A 19,650-nucleotide genomic window follows, 5' to 3' on the forward strand; every position below is an offset into this window, starting at 1 on the left:
AACCAAACGCTTCTGCCACCAACGCAAAGGTTTCTCTAAAACTAGCGTTTCTAAAGATTGCAGCAATAACGTTGTACGTTTGTTCAATGCCTCCTTTACCGCGTGAGCCGAGAAGCTGGTTCCTGCCCCTCTCCTCTTTCCTCTCCTCCACCGGGGTCGGCTGCGAGCGCTAGCTGCGGCGGCCGCTCCAAACGTGAACCACGACACCCTGCCTCCGAGAGTACAGCGGCGTCTGTTGCAATCCCGGAGGCAGGACTCGCGGTCTCTCGTCAAGCCATTGGTCGAGCGCGTGCCAGCTTCATAATCGTCACTTCCTCCGCAACAGGAAGTAGGGTCGGCATCGAGCGCCGTCTCTCCGTGACCACCCTGAACTACGGGAACCTCCGCTCCAATGGGAAAGCGAGCGACGCGGCAGGCATCTAGTAAAGGAGGCATTGGTTTGTTTTGTGCGTTTTGTTGCTTCGTTATTAGTATTGTTTACCTCTAGCGCGTTCGAAACGTCTGCGGATGCATCTGTAGTTGATTGATCGAGGGAATGAACACAGCTGCTTTTTTGTTTAGTCTGCGACTCCACACAACGTAAAACCCTTTCGTTATACGGCTAGTGTGACAATCATAAATACCGACCCTTTGTGCGCGTTGTGAAGCAATGAAACGTTCCACAAATGATCAAAGCTGATGGTTTCGACCACGAACGGGCGCTTTGTGCCGGTCTTTCTAGTTGTAATTATATGCTGCACGTTTTCACTTGCCTTGTTTTTCCTTCTTGTCATTCTCATATATGCGCACTCAAAAACAAACCCAGAGCAGCTTAGTTAAAATGTTGACCGTAACGCACTCGAAACATGCGAGCTTATATTTGGGCAGATACGTTTAAGCAGGAACAGCGCATGTAAACACAGGACGCAAAGAGGGTGGGAAAATGTACACTGGTTTCGTTGCGTGCATTTTTTTTTTTTTTTTTCTGCGTCCTGTATTTGCTCATTCCACTAGAAGCAACGTATCAGATACAGTGCGTCGGTTCTTATTCCACTTTGTCGCGCACATGATGAATGCCTTGTCCTGACCACCCCATACTTCTCAAAGTAATGAGTCTTTAATTAAACTTCCTCACAAAGAACATAGAAAAAAAATTATGGCTAAGCATTCAAAGCAATTAATGTTCCGCTTACGAGGAGCTTAAAATATTTGCAGCTGTTGCTGAATTGTTTCGGCCACTTTAGGATAATGACAGTATATCCTTTACAGTAGGACATTAGTACACTGAACAACATTTTTGGAGACAAACTACTTAGTAGCGTCAACAGGCTCTTATTACTTCATGAAGACTGAAAAGTGTTGTACGATTCTGGGATGTGAGAACGGGCAATCTGGATAACCTAGCGTCATTGTAATGTAAAAATTTATAATAGCGTGGGAATTCGGCAGTTTGTAGTTAGATTACTTGATTTGAAAGAAGCATCATGCGACAACTAATTCTTTTGACTGTCACCTGGTTTGTTATAAGCCACAATCTATGCTAAAGCATTCCCTCTCAAAGAAACCTCTTTTTTTGTTTATATTCAAATTTACATGTTCTGCTGCAGCACACAATTGCAAAATGAAGATGCAGAGATGTGCATATCTGCATCTTCATTGAAATTGTAATTAAATTGTCATTGTTCAATTGAAATACTTTGTTAAAAAGCGTAAGAGCATCACAATTGTGAAAGCCTCATCTACAAAAGCACTATTATTTTTGTCTGTATCTCAGTCAATAGATGTAACTGATTCACAAGGCAGTTAGCTGTTTCCGGCCGGCTGTATTCCCTTATTGGGCGAATTTGCTCTGAAACCACAATGTCTAACTGTCACTGCATGTTGGTGTGTAATCTCTTGTCGTTATTTCTGTAGCTGTTGTCTTATAGTTTCAAATTGCTTGTTGTTTAGGACAACTATGGAACACAGAGAGGAATGAATTTGTAGAGCAACATAAGCAAATCCTAATGCCTGATCATGACCGGTGTTGCGGAGGCATCCACGACTCAGATAGAGGCGACGACTGGAGCGAGTGGAAGCAGAAGCACATCTGACAGCCCGTCCAGGTATGTCCGCAGACGTTAGTGCATCACGCGCTTGTTATTTATTTTCTGTTCAAGGAGGGATGCTTTAGAGCGTAAGAATATAAATTGGAGTGCAGATATTCCCCTTCATGCATTGTGTACACGATTGTGCACACCAGCATAGCAAACAGAAAGCAAAAGCAGTGAGGAAAATATTATCTAAAATGTGTCGCACACATCTTGAAACACTTCTGATTGGACCAGGGTTCCAAGTTTCAATAATATGTGTAAAGTATTTAGTAAAATGAGTCGGAAGCTAGATGGCTGGTTGTTTGCTCTCGGTGTCAGTATGTCATCATGTAGCGGGTTCACTTCTTTAATTATTTTTCACCATGTTTTACATTGGGCATATTTTTCAAGTGGCCAGATAAGATGCTTTCCAAGTATGCCATGTACAAAATAGGTGATTTTCTCCAATCTTACGCTCCTGTGGAGAGTTCTCGCATGAAGTCCACCTTCTCTAAACTTCACAAAGCTCGCTGAAGAATTGAAAATTCTTTATTCGTTCTGTAGCTGTACACCTTTCATGATTATGAAGATGCAAGAAACCGTAGTGAAATTAAATTTTCAATCGACAGAATTAATTGACATCTGAATGGGATATAGAAGGCCACAACCCCACAACATGCAAGAATTGCAGTAGAGCTCTGCAGTAGGAGTTTGTCTGCCCCCGTACATAGTAGCCTGTAGGTTGGTTATGTCAGAGTCTTGTTTATCAATAACGATTCTTGGATGTGTCTTGTGCCAGGACAGGCCGATTGTAGGTGCAATTGATTCCATTTCTCATGACAGTAACGCACATTTTTCGCTATTGAAGTTTTGTTGCATGTAAAGGGTCAATAGAGACGCACACACTTACAGCACTGCTTGTCCTTTCTTGCTTTGAAATTTCAAAATGAATTCAAGACCAACTGGCCCAGCTTTCAGTTTGGACACTACCATGCCTGCTTCTTGGAACACAGACATTAAAAAAAGTTTACATTATCTTGATAGAATGTTTTGTTTGTCTTTATTTGTAAAACTAAGAACTTTCTCTATGTTCAGTTAATGCACATTACATTAAGAAAATTAAAACAATATCAAAATAAGCGTCTTAGGAAATATCACTTTCCCCCCAAACACTGATCAAAAAGAAGATCAATCTCTTTTTGTTACTATGTTTGATGGTAATGAGTTTCACTCTAAAATTCATAGTAGTTCAAGGATTGAAGTTGCTATTGTTGTTTTGACAAACAGGTTTAATCTTACATGCATGATCAACATGAGGGGAAGTATGACATGCTGTAAAAATATGGTATAAGTGAAACAAGGTATCACTGTAGTATAGAGTGAAAAAATTTCAGACGATTAAGTTTCCCATACTTTGTAAGTGGTTGAATGTCAACAAATATTTTAGTCCAGACACATTCTGATAACATTACTAAGATGGTGTGACAATTTCGGCTTTACACGAGAACTTTGTGGCAATAAAGCATAAACATGTGAAACATTTTTCGCCCACGGAGACATCGTCCACACGTGTTGTGGAAACATGCTTCAGTAGTGTGCTGTGAACTTTTGGCATGAGCGTCAGTGCAACATTGCTCTATCATTACCTCTTTTATTTTCTTACTTGCATTGCATAAGCACTGCCTTCAAGGAAGAATGCCAGAATGTATACAATGAGGTCCAGGGAACGGAGCTTTTTGACACGTACAATGACTTTGAGTCCTCCGACCCTGAAGACGTCCAAGCCACGATATCGCGAGAGTCGCCTTCCCCCTGCTCAAAAGGAAGGAAACGGTGCTCAGGTCAGCCTGATGTGTCATTTACGTGCATGTTTATTTTTGTTCTCGTGGCCGGTGTCATTGCCGATCACCGCGAAATTAAGGATAATTATTCAGGAGAATCATTAGCAAAGCAAAATTCTCAGAGAGGCCACACTTAATAAGCCCTAAGCATGTTCAGGTGGACCATACCCGTTGGATAACGGACAAAAAATACACTATCTCATTGCTGCAGTACCTGCATCACACAGGGTTGCATGCATTTATTTGATGTCCCTGTTTGTTCATTTTTTTTACTACATATGCTTTGCAGCAAATTCACCAGATATACAAAAAAAAGTTGGTAACATTGCATTATTACTACATCAGATGTAAATGAAGGCAAAAAAAAAAAACGGGACTGTGTACTCAATAAACACTTGTGCTCCTGATGCGCTCTTCTTATTATCTTTTTCTGTTTTCATTGTCTTTTCGCTATAGTGATGGCAAGCTGTTTCCAAATCTCTAATGTTCCCCGGGATTTCATTTTTTGCCTAAAGGCATTTTTTTTGTATTATAATAATCAGCGAGCTTAAGCTGCTGACTGTGAAGTTAAATTGTTTGCAAGGGTGTAGTTCTGCTGTTCTCATACCCTTTATTCATTGTTGTCTGCTTGGGTTGTAATAATTGTGGAGTAATTGTTAATTTGAGAAGGTAGTAACAATGTAAGTTATGAAAACAGCAATGCTGCTTTGGTCATTTACTGCTGCTTTTGGCACCTCACAAGCCATTGCTACTTTCCAGCTAAGCAAAGAAAAAGTAGAAGCCGTCACAAGAAACGATTGGATTCAAGAATGGTGGAGTCCTGTCATGAACCATCATCACCACGTATGTTGTTCATCCCTAACGTTGTAATATTCATGTTAGTCCTAAAAAACAAACTGGCCTATGTTTATGAGCATGCATGATTAGAGAAAGATGCTGTTGTTGTTCTCCCTTCCACCTTCAACAAGGTGATCTGCATATGAGGAGTACCCATTCATCCAAATGGTCTTGCATAATTGCAGGAGCAAAAAAAAATTGAGTAGTCAATAAACTTCGGGTCCTGCACCTGGTCACTACTCTTATGTGTACATAACTAATGAAGGAAATAAAATGTATGACAGATAAAGCAAAACTATATGTAACCAGTGTTTTGGTTGGAGCAGTGAAAAGAAGGCTGTGCCAGTTCCTGGTGAAAGCAGAACTTTTTGTAATACATTTTACCACAATTCTTTCTCAGAGCGTAACTGTGCAGAAGTACTGTGATTACGTAGCATCAACATATATTAAACACCTAACTTTCTCACAGTTTAGTTTGTTTTCTTTAGTGTGCCAAGTTATTCGATTGCAGGGCTATATTAATCGCATGTTAAACAGTGCACTGTTTCGTTGACAATATGGTAGCATTTAACTCCACTCCAAATAAAGCCATCACTGAGAGATACAAACACACTTGCCAAACAAAAATAAAGAAATGAAAGGCAACGCCTGTTGTGCTTCCAGTGGGGTGTGTAGATTAAGTCTGCTGTTTTACTCCTCAGCAAGTATAACAGTAAGTTGTTGTAGATTGTTTCTTGTTGCTGGGCAGTCTTCTTTTTTTTTTTTTTTTTTTTGCTGGGCAGGGGTCTTTCTTGAAACAAAAATCCAGTCGTTTAATGTAATGGCTGAGCTCCATAGCCTAGCCGGGCAAATGTTTCGCATTGTGGATGGACCAGGACACATGCATAGCGGGTGGTGTGCTGTAACTGGCTTTCCCATGTTGTACCTTTGTATTTGGTGTCTAATTGCATTACAGAACAGCTATACAGCAACAGAACCAATAGCATTCATGGCTAATTAACACTGGAATCACAGTCATGCACCCTTTTTTTTTCACCGAGCAAATGGTAGTTCTAAAGGTTGTCAGCCCTCCTACCCCCTCCACAGAGTGGCCGATAATGTTGATAGTTGTGAGCTTTCCTGCCCGTAGCATTGCTTATACTCTTACTCAAATAAATTTTTACTACTAAGCATCTGTGCAATGGTATCAAGATGATTAAAATCACACCCAATTTGCTGTCTTGTCCTCTCTGCAGCCTACGTGCGACCACTCATCACAGCGGCAATGCCAACGGTGCCCACCAGCTCTCCATCGGAGCAGTGGCTTTTGCATTACAAGAGGCTCAAGAAAGCAAAATTCAAATGCACACTGCTGCTTGGCCACAACGACACTGTGCGCTCAGTCGCCGTAGACCAGAATCTCGTTCTGTCTGCTAGGTTAGACTCTTCAGCGCCTTTATCAAGCTAAGCAAACTCGTTCGATGCTTCAAACACTGTATCAGCTTTTATTAAAAAGAAATGCTATATCTCTGCGTATGAATTTGAAGAAGGATTAACTCAAATGGAGGTTCGTATTATAAAGTTTCAATAACGATGCACACTGTCCAGCTGAACTCGCGATTCCTGTCAATGTGAGGAATTGCTGTACTTATGTTTAATGTGAAAAACGCATTTTTAACCTTGTTATCAATATTGTATTATACATTATGCTATGTGCAGACTGCTTATAAAGCACGAAAAGAAGATCAGGTTGACTCAGTTATTAATGTGTACCTGCCAACTCTTGTGATTTTATCGTGAAATGCCCAATTTTTGGAGCTTGCTTACAATTGCCGTATTGACACCAGTCTTTTCACAATTTTTCATTAGCGTGCATTTTGAATACAAACATGGTCACTGACCCATATCTTAGATCCAGATGTTTTCGTACCTGCTGGATTATTCAGACCTACCTGCAGCAGCGCTACTCAATCGTTGAACCAATATACAAAGGAATCTAAAATATCGACCACCTTTAATTTGGTATAAAATATTTGATTTAATACTGCAAATGTTGACCGTTAGTATTTCATGAAAGAAGTTCATGAACATTTCTATTTGTCTGTGGTGGATAAACTTTTTATGTTACTGTAACGCAGAGTTCCTTTTCAGTGTCCCCATAGAAAACAGTCTGCAATTTTTTGAACAAACGGTAAACATCTGTAGTATTAAAGTAATCTAGTAATCTTCCACAAACTTTTAGTATTTTTGGTTTCCACTGTAGCACTTTTCAAGTGTAAAGGGGCCCTGAACGACCCCTCGGGCTTGGTGAAATAACATAGTCCGCGGGTAGCATATGCCGCTGTGACCATCTCAGCCAAGTTTTGCTGTTGTATGCGGTGCGTGGAGCTCGCAAGCGGAGCGCGAAGTTACCTCTCAAACGCTCTCTTTTCAAACATTAACCTGCTCCTCATTCTCTTCTGGACGCTTTATTTCGTAATAAAGTGGATTCCCATACGCGGCTGCTATTGGTAGCTGCGCTCGGCTACGCAGCAGAGATACCGCAACCGCCGCGGGGTGCCGCCACAAGTCCACTGGCTAAGCGCACTGTGGCTCGCTGAGGACAAACGCGTTTGGCTTATGTTTAGTGCATCGTAGGTACAAAAATTGGCAGTCGTGGTGTCTAGGTTAACATCCAAAATGAAATTTGAACTGCGAGCCACAGTGGCATTTAGAAGGCAGAGCGTTGTGGCCGCACCCCACTCCACCATAGCCTTCACAGTGCAAGGCATTAAGAAGGAATGGGAGCACAGCGGAGGCCTTGTTTGATTGCCAATAACTCCGCTTCTGCTGAATGCATTGAAGTACTTTTTGCACCAAAGTATTTCTGAAATAGCACATTTTCACCTCAAATGTCTTTCTCCACTTTGATAACAGGTGGTTCAGGGCCCTTTTAAGATTGACAGTTCAGTTAACGGCTATGTTTGGCATTTGATTTTTATCATTATGCCTGGCATGTACAAGATTTTTATGTCTTTTATCACAGGATAATTCCATTGTATGGTACCACAGAACCTGATTTTCAGTGTTTCATTCTTTTGCTACATGGGCTCATCGTTTAGATGAGAAAGTGGACTTCAAATGTTTGTTTCAGTGACGACACCACAGTCAAAGTGTGGAGCGTGCAAGCTGGCAGGGAATTGTGCAGTCTGCGTGGACACACAGGATCTGTCAACGCTGTTCTCCTCCTGTCCTCTGAACAGACAGAAGTGCTGTGCTATCGCATGGGGTGTGCATCAACATATCGGCTGGCTGTCAGTGGTTCTGCCGATGCCTGTCTCAATATATGGCTTGCTCTCGAAGGTGCGCATTTGAGCTGCTGGCGGCTTGTGAATTTGCCACAGTTGACTAGCTCACGGCAGACTATTAATTGTTTGAGTGCTATATGTATTCTATGTTCACTGTTCATCAGTGATCTGGTCACTAAGCTCGATACTTGCATTCTTGCATGCTTTTGCACACATTTTTCAGCAGCTGTGAATGCTTGACGTTCCAATTTTGGAAGCTTTTCGTTCCAGCACTACATAAATGCATCATTGTTTCAGGGAAGCTGCTGAAGTCGATGTACACCTACAATGCCATTACAGCTCTTGCAGTTATCACTGAGGACTGCCACATTGTCGTTGGCACAGGTTGGTGGAATACTGTGACGCTAATTATATTTTTAGTGAATCTCAAAGCTAAGCGAGGTGCTTGTTCATTTTCAACTTCCAGAAGGGGGCAAGCTAGAAGTTTGGGACGTGGCAAAAGGATGTCCTCTCAGTTCCGTCATCGGTCACAATGGCATGATTGTGTCCATAAGGGTACGTAACTCATGCGGTCATTGCAAATAGTGCCAAACTACACCTGTATGGGTGTGATTAACACAAGAAATTGGAAGAGACTTTTTCGAGACTAAAGTGTGAAACGGCAGAAGCCTGACACCATTGCCTGTTAAAGTGTCTGTTAAGTAGTTTGTGGCCACCTGGAACTGTTGCAGCGCCGTTTGTGGATCACTAGGAGACGCGTCTTCCATGGCGGTGCTATGCAGCTATGCGCGCTACAGGCATCGGGGCATGAGTGGAGCAGACGACAAAATGGATAGGCAAGCAGGCGCCGTTGCTATAGCAACTGTAGCAACGACAAAGAAATGACAGACCCGCGCAGCGCCGAACCACCCGACACCAGCACTTGATGACAGTGACGTCACGCATGCGAGCCAATCAGGAGGCGCACACCTCAGGAGTTGCATTCCATTGATCTGCAACTTATTGCTAGAAGTAAAAAGTTGCAACCTCTGGAACTGGGCTGGCTGCATGCTACATTAACTGCGCACATTTAAAAACCTAGAAGCCATCCTGCAGGCACTGCTATTAATCCACGTCATACAAAGTGCATAGTCTACTTCCCCCCGGCTCATTTGATTGTGTGCTTAACGACCAACTGCATTAAAATTTTTGAATCTGCAAAAAGCCTAGTTCCAGGTGGCGTAAATATGAAACGGCTTCCTTGTGTAAAATTTTGAATTTAAAAAAAGAACTAGACGCATCGCTAAGTTCGCGGAAAGAGACATCTTCGATATCGACCCACCATTATCGCTTGCCAAAAATTATGCGGAATCCATTCCGTTGAGAACTAGCATGACACCTAGGCATGGCTTCCAAGATTGGGCACCGCGCGTAGTGCACTGAAGATCTCTGAGCTCATGTTCTAGTATGTGTATCATACTGCTAACCTCTAGATGTGTGCGTCATCTGCTAAGGTAACATTCAAAGGTTGTCAATAAAAGACTATAGACAATTACAAGCCCTGCAGCATTGCCAAAATTGCTTCAATAGCATAACTACTCATTTATAACCAATTTAGCCAAAGTGAAATTTCATTGCAGTTGGCCTTTAACCCCATTGTTATGTTTACTTTTTATGAAACAATGGTACTATGAGTCTTACTTTTTTTTTTTTTTTGCAAAAATGGGGACCCCTACACACAAGGATCACCTGCTACCATTTAACGTCAAATATATCCCCGTAACAATATTAATAAAAGCGCAGGTGATTGAGCAGTTACTGCCATTTTTGTTGTGAAAAGAAAAACACCCTTTGGCAGCCGCTGTTTATCATGAGCCATTCAAAAAGTGGCAAAATACCCCTGAAAAGGGTGAGGAGGTGAGCTCGTCATAACCCAGAAAGGTTGTAACCGTTCATCCAGATCCCTTAAGGGGTTAAGGGTTCTGTGCTACAAAGTATAGTTATTATGAGCCTGCTACTGCGAGCACTGTTGAAGCATGGAATGAAACAATGGGAAAGAAGGAGGAAAATTCACAATGGCGATTCTCTGGAGTTGCGCAACCTACCACTTGTCACTGCTTAGCTTTTTGGGCAAAGCTGTGTGTGTCTCCTTATTCGTGCTTCTCCTCGCTTTTCCACATTTGCCAGGCTGACTGGGCAGACACTGTTTTCTCAGCCTCCTCCGACCGAAGCCTGAAGATCTGGCAATGGCTGTCAAATGAGCTGTGCGCAGCACAAGTGCACGATGCCGATGCAGCTGAAAGCTGCTGCATGCACTGCGTGGCAGTGGATGGCTCCAAGATATTTGTGGGCAGGGACAGTGCGTGTGTGAAGGTCATCGACTGGGTCACAGGTGAGTTTCGAGAGTTCGTAGTGTAGTATAGGCATTCACAGCAACACTGGAATGCGAGCGCCTGCAGCAAGCAGCGTCTGCATCTTGTGACAGTGTGACATCTTGTGACACTACATACAATTGACCTTGGGAATTTGTTACCTGGTAATGTGCGTTCCCTTCCCCTGAAGGATTTTATTTCTGCTGTTGATTCTGCTATATCATGTTCTGTTACTTAGTGTTCTTGCAACATTCATGTTGATGTTCACTCTCAGTGAATCCTCTATTGTACCCACATATAGCTCTTGTAGGGCTGCAGCATGCAAAATAAATAAACAAACATCTTGTGACACTGGATCATAGGAAAGTGCTAAAAAAATTTTGTTACAATGAGTGAGTTACTATGTTCCACTGATCCCCTGCACATAAAATTTCGGTGTCTTTTCTTTTCCTTAAAGGGTTGTGCAATACAAGAACGATTTCAATGCGTTACAGTTGATCACATTGTCCCAAGATGTCACCACCAGTGTTCTCTCTTCTGGATACATAATTTTTTTATTTGCTCCTGTTGCCATGCGGCTTAACTTCAGGATGAAATTAGATGTAAACATGAAGGCCAGTTTCATGCAGATGCAACAAAAGCAACTTATAGAGTGCGTTGTCCATGATTCATCTCTCATAGCTTTCAGATTGGTCAGTCAACGTCACACCTCTAAGTACCCTTTCGCGGACTGTCTTTGTTCCAGGGCATGTTTTATTATAGACTAGCATTATCATGCCTCTACTATGTAGAGCTCTGCCACGCCATGTAATCTGTGCCTCATTTTTGATAAATTTTTCTTGTACACAACCTTGCAGATTTTCCAAGCTAACTTCTTTATCTGCTTGCACTGTTGTACAGTTAAACCTGGATATAACGAAATTGACAAATTCCCGAAAAACTTCGTTATAAAGAGGATTTCGTTATATGCAGGTTCGGCACGAAAATTCGAAAAATAAACGGTTACCGTATTTACTCGATTCTAACGCGCCCTCAATTGTAACGCGCACCCGTTTTCTGTTTTCGTCGAAGCACTCATCCTCGGAATGTCACACCAGGTCCATGACGCGTTGTGGCCCTAAAATTGGTTTTGGCTCATAGATATTCCGTATATAAAGGGTACGGCCACGCTAGCGGCAAAAAACGCGCGCGTCATGCAGCGAGCAGCAAGTTGCTGCGCGTCAGCGCCTTGCCGCGAGGCCACCGTGGCACGCGCGTCTCGCCGCGCGGCAGCGCGATAAGATCTCCCGATAAGATCTCCCGCGCTCTCCGAATGTGCGAGCAACACCGCGAGCGCTCGTTGTTTCATGCGAGAGACGAATCGTCGTTGAAAACCCGACGCGGACCGGCGGCGTTCCGGTTGTGATGGCTCCGTGACGTCACCCTCGTCGCTCTTGATTGGTTCTTCATCTCGCAGCACGCGGCATTTGCCGCAGAACCCATCTCGCGCGGTACGCCGCAAGACCCCCGATTCCTGCCGCTTCTGTCGCGCGCGGCATGACGCGTTGCTGCGCGTTTTTGCTGCGTGTTTTTGCCGCTAGCGTGGCCGTACCCTAAAGTCCAAGGGCGATAACGCAGTCGCCGCGCGCCGTAAGCTGTATGTGCGAGTGGAAATCTTGCGCGCGCAAGAAAAACAGGGAGGAAGCGCGCCTTCTTTCGTTGCGCTCGAGGCACCGGCGAGGGAGCGAGGGGGGAGGGATAGCCGGCCGGCGCGCGGTCGCGTAGGACGTATCTTGAAAGCGATCTGCGTTGGGGCAGAGTCTAGCAGTGTAGGTGCGTCGGCGGCTCGTAGCTTTCTGCGTGCTGTGTGTTCTCGGCGCTCAGTTTGCGTTGAAGCGATAGACAACAGCACGAAGGTCACTTCGCTCGCTTCTCCAGCGGCGCTTGCACACGCCGCCAGCGTGTACCAGCGCGTCGGCAACATAAGCTGGAAAAGGAGAGAGTGCCGGCTTGGCGGGCTAGGCCAGCTGCAGCAAGCGGAAGGATCAGATTAGAATGAAGGGAGGGGAAAGGTCACGCCCGCGGCGGCAAGATTGCCGGGTCGAGGGATGCAGGGCCGCCTCGCACGCGCACGCACGCACACGTGCGCTCGCTTCACATTCCATCGCGGCGGAGAAGGTGCTTCCGGTTGCTGCTCGCGCAAAAGTGACAAAATTTGGGGCGAAATCTCTAGGTGGTCGGAGGGGAAAATTCGTTATATCGAGGGGGTCTCCCGCTGCCACTTCGTTACGTAGAGGTCTCAAATACATGTGCTTCTATGGAGTAACGGCGGGGAATCGAATAACTTCGTTATATCCAGGAATTCGTTATATGGAGGTTCGTTATAAACAGGTTTAACTGTATATGATGAGCTGACAGGACTTTAGCAGTGAACCAGGGTTGAAGGCATTTACACACCCAGTATATCTAGTCATTTCTGATTGTCCTCATTAAGTTCATAAAGGGGCTCACCTGTGCAGCTTTGTCCCACCTTGGCCAGTTGTTTTCCATTTATTGAGCAAGAGAATAAGCTGAACGATATGATAGCCTTCCTCTCTTTATGACCAGGCTGCTCAATGCTTGCCTCGAGTTCAGGATTCCCATTTGTCTTGAAAGCTCTGTTTTAAGGCTTCTTGGAGGCCAGATAAGTTTCTGGGGATCATGTGAAAAATAGGCCCCATTGACTTTGCCTTGCGAAGCTTTTTGTAAGAGAAACTGTGAAAGCAGTAATCCCAGTGGGGTGCACACAAATGCTGCATTGAGCAACAATTTGTCACCCTTTTTGCACTTTAATACAGAATAGCGTTGAAGAAATTAAGCAAACCTTCACTGCACCAGAATACTAGGGGTATTACATAATTGGGTGCAGTAATTTAGATGGCTGTTTAGTTGAAAATTTATCGGCAGCCCTTCGATATTGCATCTCTCGCTGCCCACAGTACAGCTTTGAGAATTCAACTCGCATCCCCTATTAGCTATTGACAATTGATATTTTAGTAAAGCAACAGAATGGAGTTAATGAGCTACTACATGGACAGATTAAATAAGAGTACAAAATGTTGGCTGATGTGTCTCTTGAATAATCTGCTTGCTGGTTTGTTTTGTCACTGTTTATATGGTGACATGTCATTTTTTTTATTTTTTTATTCAGGAAGGGTGGACTACCTGAAAAACCACCCTCATGACCATGGGTTGGCAAAAGCAGTTTTTGTCAAGGACAGCCTTCTTTTGTCAACATCCTATGACAGATATACTGGAAACAGCACAGTTAACAGTAAGTAAACATTATGTGTCATTGTTGAGACAAGTAGTGGAAAACATTTTGTGTTATGCATTAAGCATAAAATAAATATGCAGGCAGGTATGCATGAACGTGCCGCACTATTCTGTAGGCTCTCTTGCTTAGTAGCGATGACATTATGATGAGAGTTGGGGTGTCACCATCTTAATTCTCGGCATGAGACTGTTGCCAATCACATACACATTGCAGTTGGAACTAGTTTTACTGATGTTCTGCAGAAAGAAAAGCCCCGCAGATTAATTTTTGCCGATGTCTGCTACATCGCATTTTCGTGGTCCCGACACAAAGCTCATCGACTACTATGTATTATGGTCTCATTTAAAACGTCACCATTCTGTAATTCTCCAGCAATTTATGTTGCGTTTGAACACAGTAGTTGCATAAATTTAGTGGTGCAGAGGCAAATTTGCTCTCGCACGTCATTATGAAGACAGTAAATGTATAGTTGGGGTTAGGCCTATCAAGTTCTGCGCGTGGCCCCGCCTAGAAATGCTGGAAGTGCGTGTTTATCAGTCTCGATAAGCGTGTCTTGGTGCATTTTTTTCCCCCGTTTCAAGTCAGCTTTGTCCTAGAAATTTTAATACACACAGCTGGAACCACAATATGTGCGTGTTTATAATTTGGACAGTCTTTGATATACGATAAGCGTGTCTTGGTGCATTTTTTACAGTAAAAGCCGATGATACCCGTCACGAAAAATTCGTAAGTCATCATCAAACCACAATTAAAACTACTGCTTTGCCGAAGGGGCATTTGTTCGAATTAAAAGGACAGTCATAGCACGATGCACGAACGGTTATATCGCGGCGCGCAAGCTGGCGCGGGCCACGAAACTACGCCGGCTAAGTCGCTTCCGATACAAGAGTGGAAGCGGGCGGCGCCGGCAGGGGCCACTGTGAGGGAGGAGGGCGCAGAACATAGTATACTCCGTGCGCAGTGTCCCTTATTTTGGCCGCCCCCTACTGTGCGGGCGTTTGTGCGCGTGGCAGTTTCGTTGGCCCGACGCCTCCGCCGCTGCTTCCCTCTGCGCTGCTGCCGCAGTGTCAACATGTCTGTCTCTATTTTGTGGTAAAGTATACAAGAGTGGAAAGGGGCCACTGTCGCAGAACATAGTATAAGTGTCCCTTAACTGTGCACACGCAGTGTGTCTTTCTCTGGTCACAGTACGAGCGCCGAGACATCTGATAACCGTACTGGCAGCCATTCAGAGCTGTTTCTGACATTGCTGTGGTGATTTCGAGCTTTCCTCACTGTTACGTGTTCCCAGCTGCTTGCGTTTTTCTTTTTTTAACACTTCCTTGAAAAACGTGTCAACTGGTTTCTACTGTATTTGTAAAACAGGTGCCTGTAAGCTATTCATTCATTCTGCCCACATTCACTGCTTAGTGTATTGTCACCACTTGCGAGCACTGTGAATACATGCCTTGTCCTCATCAACCATGTCTCGCTGCCATCATTGCACCATGTTTTAGCCTACCTTTGTAAAGTCGTCTACTTAACAGAACATTGCATGAGCTTCTAAGCTGCTTTTCTACAGTACCTTCAATGAGCTTCACAAAGGCAGCATGAGCACTCTGTACATGATGGATATATTGCATTTACCTCTTTTATCTTCTGTGTACAGTGTGTCCATGCTGCCCTCATGAAGATTATCAGTCACTAACTGGCCCAAGGAATCCACTAACTGGATTCTGGTATAGCATGGTTCAGCCCGGTGCATTGAAAGTATAAAAGCAAACCTCGCTTTATATGTGCAGCAATATCTGAGAATTGGGCAAAGCATTTTATTGGGCTGGAACTTAAAGAATGATACATGTACCTTGGACAAATGAAACGCTAGCATGGAAGTACTGTAAGCAAGAACCTTTCTTACGAGTAGTAAGAGTGGGGATTTCGCACTGCTGTGTATCAGGTTGCCAAAGACAGCATGGGTCCACTAGTTGAAATCATGCCTAAATAACTCAGTGACAAAAACAAAGATAAAATGTGTTAAAGTTATCTCGAACATTCTTTGTGGTTTATTCGTCCATGATATCTAGCATGTTTTTGACAATGTTCTGCTCAAGATATAGCTGTTTCATTACCAAATCTAATTCACGAAATTGTGGTGCACCGAAATTAACCACGGTTGTTGCTTCTTCTGGAAAAAGCACGTGCTATCAGCAGTGACAAAATTCTGCACGATATAGCTGTGCTTTACGAAATCGCATTTACGAAATCATGGCACACTAAACTGCATCATTGCTTCTTCTGCATATGAAAGAGCTTCTACCAGCAGCAGTTGTTGAGGGCAGAGGTGGCGTGTTCTAATTGAAGTGTACTTCCTTCGTTAACTAGTGCGAACCCTCCCTGGCGGTGCTTATGTTGGCACGCTGAAGTGTACTGGACAAGGCAAAGTCATCGCCCTGGCATCCGACATTGTGGAGCGGAAGATTCTCAGGATTGTAACGGGAGGCACAACACTTGCCGTCTGGGACTGGGCACCTGACGAGAATAATGGGTAAGTACGAGTTTTATATATATATTTTTTTACAATAGGTAAATCCAGTTAGATTTTTTCGTATGGGCAGTCAAACATGCATTGCCAAGACTGTTCAAGCCTGCAGCACTTTGTCCAAACACACCGTGAGAAAAATTATGCAGCAAGCATCGAAGCTGATTACGGTAGAACCTTGTCAATACGTTTTTCAAGGGAGCTCAGAAAAAAAATGTAACAGCCGGGAAAAATAACAGTGAGGAAGGTCGCAAATCGCCGCAGCATCATAAACAGGTCTAAATAGTTGCTAGTGCAGTTATTAGACGTCTCAGTGCTCGTACTGTAATCGTAGACAGTGCATGTGCACATGTATGATTATTGGACATGTGTTACGATCCCCAATAGATATGCTTCACCACGATATTTACTATTGTGCTAACAATGGGGATGCTACACTGCATAACATTCAGTAAGTTTTAGTGCTAGGCTGGTTGGTACATGGTCAACAAGGAATTAAACCTGCAAACAAGACGCATACACAGAGACAAGAAGTGCACAAGAAATGTGCATCTTGTTGACAAGAAGTGCATTTTTTGTTGACTGCATAACATGTCTGTGTTGTGGCAAAGCTGATCGTAGGAAACCGGCCATAAGCTCAATCACACCCAGACATGCTTATCGGGACTGATGATTGCGTACTTCCGGCATTTCGGGGTGGGACCACAAGTATGACTTGACCGGCTTAACCGCGAATATACATTTATTGTCTTTGTAGTAACATGCGAGAGCAATTTTGTCTCGCACCACTAAATGTACTTGACTGTCACGTTCAAACGCAACGCAAGATGTTGGAACATCACGAAATGACAACGTATCAAATGGGACCATGGTACATAGGAGTCAGTGGGCTTTATGTCGGGACCGCGAAAATGCGACGTAGCAGCCCGGAAAAGGCAACTTGTGTAAGATTTTAATGGTGTTTTGATTATTTAAGCATGATGTAGTGGTGTGTAATGCTTTTGACCAAGTAAAGGCAAAGATATTTAGCAGGTCAACGAAAGATTTCTTAAATCGAGAAGCTTTTCTACGGTTGTGCTTTAGATGTTATCAAAATGCGCAAACTTCCACTGCACTTTTTTTTTTTCGCTACTGCAAGAACCACATAACACTTCTATAGGCTCTGTACCTGATGTGAAGCAAACACTGACAATGTTGCAGACTAGATGCAAGAAAGGCGCTCTCGCACTTCCGTGTTATGTAATGTGACAAATCTTACTTAGGCGTGTTTCATTTCTTTGTTATTATTACGAGAGCAATTATATAGACACTCCAGGCACATCATCTGTTCCTCTAAGCACGGTAATTCAGCAATACCTGGCTAACATGCTTAGAGGGATGGACGAAAGTTGCTTTCTTTCATTGGGAAGTTTAAAAAAAAAATGCGACCCAGAGTTAGGGGCCGCTATCGACCACGCGCACAAAGAAGGCAAAGAGAATACAAAAGAACGCAAAAAACATACAAAGGCGTTTAGATTTTTTGGTAAGCAAATTAACCCGCTTGGGTACGCTATTTCTAAAGCTGCCCTTTTTTTCAAGCGAAGTTTGTATTGCCTCACTCGCGCCGTCGGTGTGGCTGTCATTGTACACGAAAACTCCACAGTTGTGCGTCAGCGCTTGACAGGTTCTCCTCTTCACCACGGCTGGCGGCCGGAAACCCTCCTCAACCCACGGCGATGTGCAATTCTTTCACTAGGTTTTGCCTGTTGTCAAGCACATACACTATGCAAATGTTTATGAAACTCTCTTTTGTTTTCCAGCGAATGCCCTGTACTGTTCCTCGAGACGCTTGCAGAACACACTCAGAGGGACGGGAATGAATCAAACCAAAGCAGCAACAGTCCAGTGAGACAACTACAGCTGTATCAAAGCAACGCTCAGGCTGGTGATACGAGCTGGTGCAACACTATGTGATCTTTTAACTCACTTCATCCTCAAAAAGAGGCATGTGTTGTGATGCAACCGCATCTTTATTTGCCTGCCAATGCCCAAAAGTCAAGCTAGTTGCGTGCACTATTGCTCAGCAGCTTCATTGTGTTCGTCAAGTGTTGCAAGTGGGCGGCAAGTCTGCAGCACGACTCTTTTAGCTCAACTCCTGCCTTATCAAGGTAATGCATTTTTAGTCAAGCGCCTACGCAGTGGTTATTAATCTTGCCCATATGCATTTTTACACACTGTTCTTACCTTGCGCTTTCACGCAGCCACATGTACAATGGTATTTTTGGACGATAAACACAGTTCCACCAATGTGTCAAGACCACAATTTCTTCTTTCGTGCTTATTTGGTCTCATACATTCAACGTACAGTCAAATCAGATGGCACCCCCCCCCCCCTACTCCAGTTCCAACAATAATGCTACCATTTCAGTTGCTGAACATAATAATACACCGCTTGCTACAGAATAACGGTAGTTTCTCGATCTGGAATTGCTTTGTGGTTTGTCTTTAAGGGGGGACGTGGCTTTGAAAATCAACTTCCCGATTTATTCATGGATTTTGATGAAAATTGGCACAAATGCTTAGAATGTCTCCCTGATACTTCCATAAAAGTTTCAGAGTGATACCTTGAGAACATTTTATTGAGCAGAATTTTTCTCTCTTGAACTTTCTGGAGGGCCTGGGGAGCTTAAAAAACATGATGGAAGGCTCGTTGAGTATTGAATGCATAGCTCAATGCGTGCTGGAGGTCGTGACAGTCTTACTTTTTTTTTTTCGCAACATAAATTTTTTAGATAGTCATTTTTGAAGTTACCTTCGCACCAAGCACACTTTCGGAGTGAACGAATAGCCACACCATAAATTTATAAAAAGTCAAGATAAAAATGCGAGACTGTCTCGACCTGCACTGTAGTCCAAGGAACGGGACAAAAAAAACAGAATCAAAATAGGCTAAACGGTAACGAAGAAATCAGCTCCAGAAACTGAGCAGAAAGGCGAAAAAACAGTTTTGAGAAAACGGCTCTCAAAGTTTCCCCTTCTCTTCAGTTCTCTAAAATGCACCAAATTTGTCATCTTTGATGTGTTTTGTGATGTGGGGCTTCTTGGACATGTGGCCTCTGGTCTGGTGTGCCTTTGTTCTGTGTTTTTCATGTTTGTATGGCATTCTTTACTGCTGCTCTACAAAGAGCATGGTGCCTGGGTTTTAAACCAAGTGAGGTGCAGAACTATGTGGGCATAAATATACAGTAGTTCTAGCGTTGTACCTGCAGACTGCCTCATTGATAGCAGTCTCTAGTACAGTCAGTGAGGCATTGTTTTCTTTTGATAGAATCGACCATGTTACTGAATTTTTGGATCATCTTCCATTGACAATGGCTATGGATGTTAGGAGAGCCACTGATAGATAGGCAGCAATGCAGCTGCTAGGTGCTTTCCAGCCTGTACTTTTGTATGATGCCTCACTTCTGCAGCCAGGTGTCTGTGCCAGCTCAAGTGGCCTAGTGAACAGAGCT

General features: G+C 43.6%; 1 protein-coding gene across 3 annotated transcripts; it reads left to right on the forward strand.

Annotated features, from left to right (window-relative positions):
- The first annotated feature begins 110 nt into the window (after positions 1-110).
- LOC119446183 (WD repeat-containing protein 5-like) lies at positions 111-18,461 on the forward strand. 3 transcript variants are annotated; one of them, XM_037710545.2, is made up of 12 exons: positions 111-446; positions 1,930-2,084; positions 3,729-3,892; positions 4,652-4,735; positions 5,965-6,145; positions 7,842-8,050; positions 8,293-8,379; positions 8,462-8,550; positions 10,162-10,366; positions 13,516-13,638; positions 16,003-16,165; positions 17,959-18,461. In XM_037710545.2, the coding sequence occupies exons 2-12, from the start codon at positions 1,996-1,998 to the stop codon at positions 18,110-18,112; spliced, it is 1,548 nt and encodes a 515-aa protein (XP_037566473.1). In that variant the 5' UTR covers positions 111-446; positions 1,930-1,995; the 3' UTR covers positions 18,113-18,461. The 3 variants fall into 3 exon arrangements, with proteins under 3 accessions (XP_037566473.1, XP_037566472.1, XP_049519922.1); XM_037710544.2 differs by lacking the exon at positions 111-446 and adding an exon at positions 457-579; XM_049663965.1 differs by lacking the exon at positions 111-446 and adding an exon at positions 586-723.
- Positions 18,462-19,650: the final 1,189 nt, after the last annotated feature.

The sequence above is a fragment of the Dermacentor silvarum genome, chromosome 3 (genome assembly GCF_013339745.2).
Source record: "Dermacentor silvarum isolate Dsil-2018 chromosome 3, BIME_Dsil_1.4, whole genome shotgun sequence".
Taxonomy (NCBI): domain Eukaryota; kingdom Metazoa; phylum Arthropoda; class Arachnida; order Ixodida; family Ixodidae; genus Dermacentor; species Dermacentor silvarum.

Coding starts and splice junctions, on each gene's coding strand:
- LOC119446183 (XM_037710545.2), top strand. CDS start 1,996: ATGACCGGTGTTGCGGAGGCATCCACGACTCAGATAGAGGCGACGACT. Junction 8,380..8,461: donor CCACATTGTCGTTGGCACAG/GTTGGTGGAATA, acceptor TTCAACTTCCAG/AAGGGGGCAAGCTAGAAGTT. Junction 10,367..13,515: donor GGTCATCGACTGGGTCACAG/GTGAGTTTCGAG, acceptor TTTTTTATTCAG/GAAGGGTGGACTACCTGAAA.